The sequence below is a fragment of the Cannabis sativa genome, chromosome 3 (assembly GCF_029168945.1).
Source record: "Cannabis sativa cultivar Pink pepper isolate KNU-18-1 chromosome 3, ASM2916894v1, whole genome shotgun sequence".
Taxonomy (NCBI): Eukaryota; Viridiplantae; Streptophyta; class Magnoliopsida; order Rosales; family Cannabaceae; genus Cannabis; species Cannabis sativa.
The window spans coordinates 22332938-22337395 of NC_083603.1; the positions used below are offsets into that span (position 1 = coordinate 22332938).

The window sequence follows — 4458 nt, forward strand, 5'->3', positions numbered from 1 at the left end:
GGCATAAATCCTAATATTAGACTAAAAATAGAGATCGAATGTCCTTCATTAATGCTCATTGTTTAAGTTAAAGTTTATTTATATTGCATTATTTTACTATATTTACTAAAATTATCAATTTAGATAACTAAACATAAATTCTAATTTAATATTTATAAAATTACTAACTTAGGTTGTTTTGAAAGATAAAATTTATTTTTCATCCTTAGTAAAAATTTTAAATAAATATTATGAAAATTACATAATTTGGTAGATCTAAAATTAATAACAAACTTTAATTTTCAACTCAAATTTGATTTTTAAAATTTTATTTTCTATATTTTAAAAATCAAATTTATATATATATATACATATTTCGAATATATATTCTCTAAAATAAAATTAAATAATGTCTTCAAAAATTTACAAATGTATGCTGATCTAAAATTGATTAATTTAATTTTTTAATTAAATCTTGTGATTTTTTTTTTTTAAAAAAAAATCCCCTTAACAAATAATTTTCTATTTAATTAATTACTTGAAAAAATACAGAATAGTTTATTCAGCAATTAATTATCTAGAATTTATTTCATAAACTAAGTATAAAGTTTCTAAATTAATTCTTTAAATAATATATTAAAAAACTAATTTTAAATATTTTTCAGAATTAATTATGCTGTTAATCAATTTAAATTAGGTTAAACTAATATAATTAATCCTAATATAATTATTGTAACAAGCCAAATGAGCCTTCACATTTAGGATTGCTAGTGCAGAGGAGGGTTGAATTTAATATGTTGTACCCACTTCTTTGACCCCCTAACATCCACACAAGACCCAAAAGAAAGGAATTTAACATTTATATGACATATGTGACATATAATCATGAAATAAATATGTAAACAAAGAATATGATAATGTCAAGATATGATTTCTAATTTTTATTGATAGTAAATAAGACTACATTGAAATTTGATTTTATTTAGGGTATAAAATTTTAACAAGTTTCATCAGCAACAAGGCAAATTCCCAATTGTCTATTACTAAAGCAAATAAGGGAGCATTTTTGTGAGAGAGAAGGAGAAGCTCTGAGCGTTGGGGTTTAGGGGAGCGGTGAACGCATTGGTGATGCTTATTTGTGTCGTCGACGGTGAGAAAAGGACTTTACCAGACTAAGTAATGACATACGCGAGAGACAAAAAAAAAAAAAAAAAAAAAAAAAAGAGAGCGTGGAGGATACCATTGTCAAAAATTATGTATCAAGTTTAGATTTTTTATTACTTATTTATTTCTTTATTCCAATTTTTTAAAAAAATATGTTTTAATTTTAATACATATGCACGACAAATTTTTTTACTTTTAGTCACACTAAAACTTGTAACTAAAGATATTTTTTTTTGGCTAATTATAAATTATCATTATTATGTTGTGACTAAAAAGTCCGTGACTAAAAGTATTAGTCACAAAAACTACAATTTGTTGTGACTAAATATATTTTTAGTCACAATACTTATTGTCACTAAAACTAAATTAGTGATAACTTGTATCTAAATATTATGTTTTAGTTACAAGTAACTTTTGTTGTGACTAAAGTCACATTTAATTAATCACAAAAATTTATGTTGTGACTAAAAAAATTTCCCTGAAGATAACTATTTTTTGTAGTAATGAACTAGCAAAATAACTCCTTAAAACTTTTTTAAAAAGATTCAAATTATAATGTTGGAATTAGGCGCACACACTTGTTTTAAGCCCGCCATTCTTAATTCTTTTGAAGAACTCACTGTATTAATAAAGACACGCACATGTGTTCTTAATGAATTCTTTAGGTGACGTTTGGTTGGGAGGAATGAAAATATAAGAATAGAAATAGGAATGAGAATAAGAATAGAAATGGAATAGAATAAAAATTTAAAATGGAATAGAATAGCAGTTTGAATGTTCCGAAACATGCATTTCAGCTATGGCAAACTGCTTACTCAAGGCTGCTAACAAGGGACAAGTTAAGCAGGTTCAATATTCAGGTTGCAAACTTGAATTGTGTGGTGTGTGAGGCAGAACCCGAGAGCCACAACCACCTTTTTTTCTACTGTAATCTGTCAAACCAGGTGGCTAATGCAATCTTTCAATGGCTGGGTTTTGAAGGGTGGTCCAAAAAAATTAAAAGTTGGAACACATGGCTGTGTAGTACGAGACCGAAGCTTTTGGACATAATAAGACTGATTGTGTTGGCAGCCATGATTTATCATCTTTGGAGGAATCGAAACAATTGCTTATTTTCTCTTTACTCTAATTCTGTTAATAGTATAGTGAACAAAATTAAAAGTGATGTGAAATATAGGTTATACTTGATAAAAGATAGAAAAGGGACAAGAGTGGAGGAAAACTTAATCCAAAGATTGATATGTAATTAATTGTTTGTTGTTTTTGTTGCTTCTCTTTGGAGAAGTTCATTTGGTTGTATTGTGTTGAGTTGATTAATGAAGTTCTTTCCTTCTTGATCAAAAAAAAAAAAAAATTTAAATGTATAAAAAAAATTGATAAAAAAATCATTATATTTTTTCTCTTGTTACATTGGAATGGTCTTTCCTTCCCTTTTAAAATGGAATAGTCATTCGACCCAAATGGTGGAAAGAGAATTCCATTAGAATGCCATTCTAATACTTTAAAATGCAACCAAACAAATGAATGGAATAAAAATTATTTACTTTCCATTCTATTCTTTTCATTACCTCCAAGCAAATGCCACCTAAGAACAATCATTGTATGTTCTTAAAGCTCCACGAGCAAAATTAAGAACATGCATATCTTAAAAAGTGTTCTAAAATGGATATTTTGTAAATTAGGTTTTTAATTTAAATTATTTTTACATAAATATTTAATTGCAAAAAAATAAATGTATGTGGGTATTTTTTGCTGTCAATTATATATATGGTGCACTTTTAATGGGTATTACCTATGAATGGGTAATATTAGAAAATTTTGAGTTTTTATGATTAATTTCTTTTTAATTAGAATTGTTTTTTATTTTAAATTATATGGGCTGTGATTGGTCTATCAGCTGAAAAAAAATAATTAAAAAAGAGTTTTTCGGCAAAAAAGTGTTAAAAAAAGTTGAATTTGACTTGAACATTTTTCATATAAACATATTTTTGATATAGTGTAAAAATTGGTATTTTTTGATATTTTCTTTAATTAAGTAGTTAAATTAACCATAGAAATCAAATTTCTCTTTTATTATTCGCTATCGATTAATATTTATAGTTAAATTTATTTATTACCCATTAATAGATAATACCCATTAAAAATTATTCCATATATATATAGTTAACTACAATAAAATTCACTAAGTATTTTTGTTGCCAAATTTTGTACAAGGTAGTTGACTGCCAAAGAAAATTATATAGAGAGATTTTCCATTACAATCCCTTGTTTTATTAAATGGTTCAATATAACTCTATTATATAATATAATGGCTACCATAAAATGTGGTCAAATGTAGAACAATGAACTTCAGTATCAAATGATACATCATATGCATCATGAGTTTGAAACTGATTGTAGTTAATATTATAAAATATATCAAATAATAAAAGCAAGTTCAAATATTATTTTACAACTCTTAGCTCAGTCACCTTGTTGCAACTCAAGCAACATTTATGGACATATATATATAATAAAAAAAGGGAAAAGGACAATCGAAGTATAAGAAATAATTAACACAATGGAAGTGGGGTACCATTCCAGTTGCTAAGACATTCCAACAAGGGATCAATAATCTTTCCTTGGCACATGGCAGTGAACACTTTGTCAAACTCTTCTCCTGGTGATCTAACATTCTCTCCTGATAGCAAATCTGTTTCCAAATTATCTCTCACAAACTTGTATAAAGGATAAGACCTGCAATCCTTAATCTTGTTTGTTAAGGTTGGATTCCCACTTTCAAGAGCAACCCTTGAACTCTCAACCTCTTTAGGCAATATGTTCTTCAATTCCTCTTCAAAAGCTCCAATCTTTTGAAAGATAGAAGTGTTTGGATTCTTTTCAGTTTCACCATTAACCAAAGCTTGTTCGACTAGTACTTGTCGTAGCTTTTGCATCAATGGATAGGTTGCACTACATGGATCATCAATGTAGGCAAAAACATATTCCCTGTCTACCACTTTAAGTAGATCAGCTTCGCAAAACCTTGAAGGATGGAGTTCACCACTGACTGCGGAAGTCAGAACTTTCTTAGCAACTAGACTCACCGTCTTTTTAACTGTGTGCCTCAAATTCTCCTCCAAATGTCTCAAGTCAATGGCTTGGCAAAGAGCCACCAAAAATGTGGTAGACATGAGCTTGAGAATCTCAATAGACTCAGCACTCTTCCTTGATGATATCAATCCTAGAGAGTTCACATCTTGGTTGTGTTGCTCAGCACTTTGGACATGGCTAGTCACTGGATTAGCAAGATATTGAAGCTCAGAACAATAAGAG

General features: G+C 28.0%; 1 protein-coding gene across 1 annotated transcript in view; it reads right to left on the bottom strand.

The window, feature by feature from the left end:
• Window positions 1-3478: 3478 nt before the first annotated feature.
• The window catches only part of LOC115709282 (phenylalanine ammonia-lyase), a 4191-nt gene continuing 3211 nt past the window's right edge, over window positions 3479-4458 (bottom strand). The window contains exon 2 of the mRNA XM_030637350.2: window positions 3479-4458. This exon is cut by the window's right edge and continues 987 nt beyond it. Coding sequence (XP_030493210.2) covers window positions 3696-4458 — 763 coding nt within the window. The 3' untranslated portion in view covers window positions 3479-3695.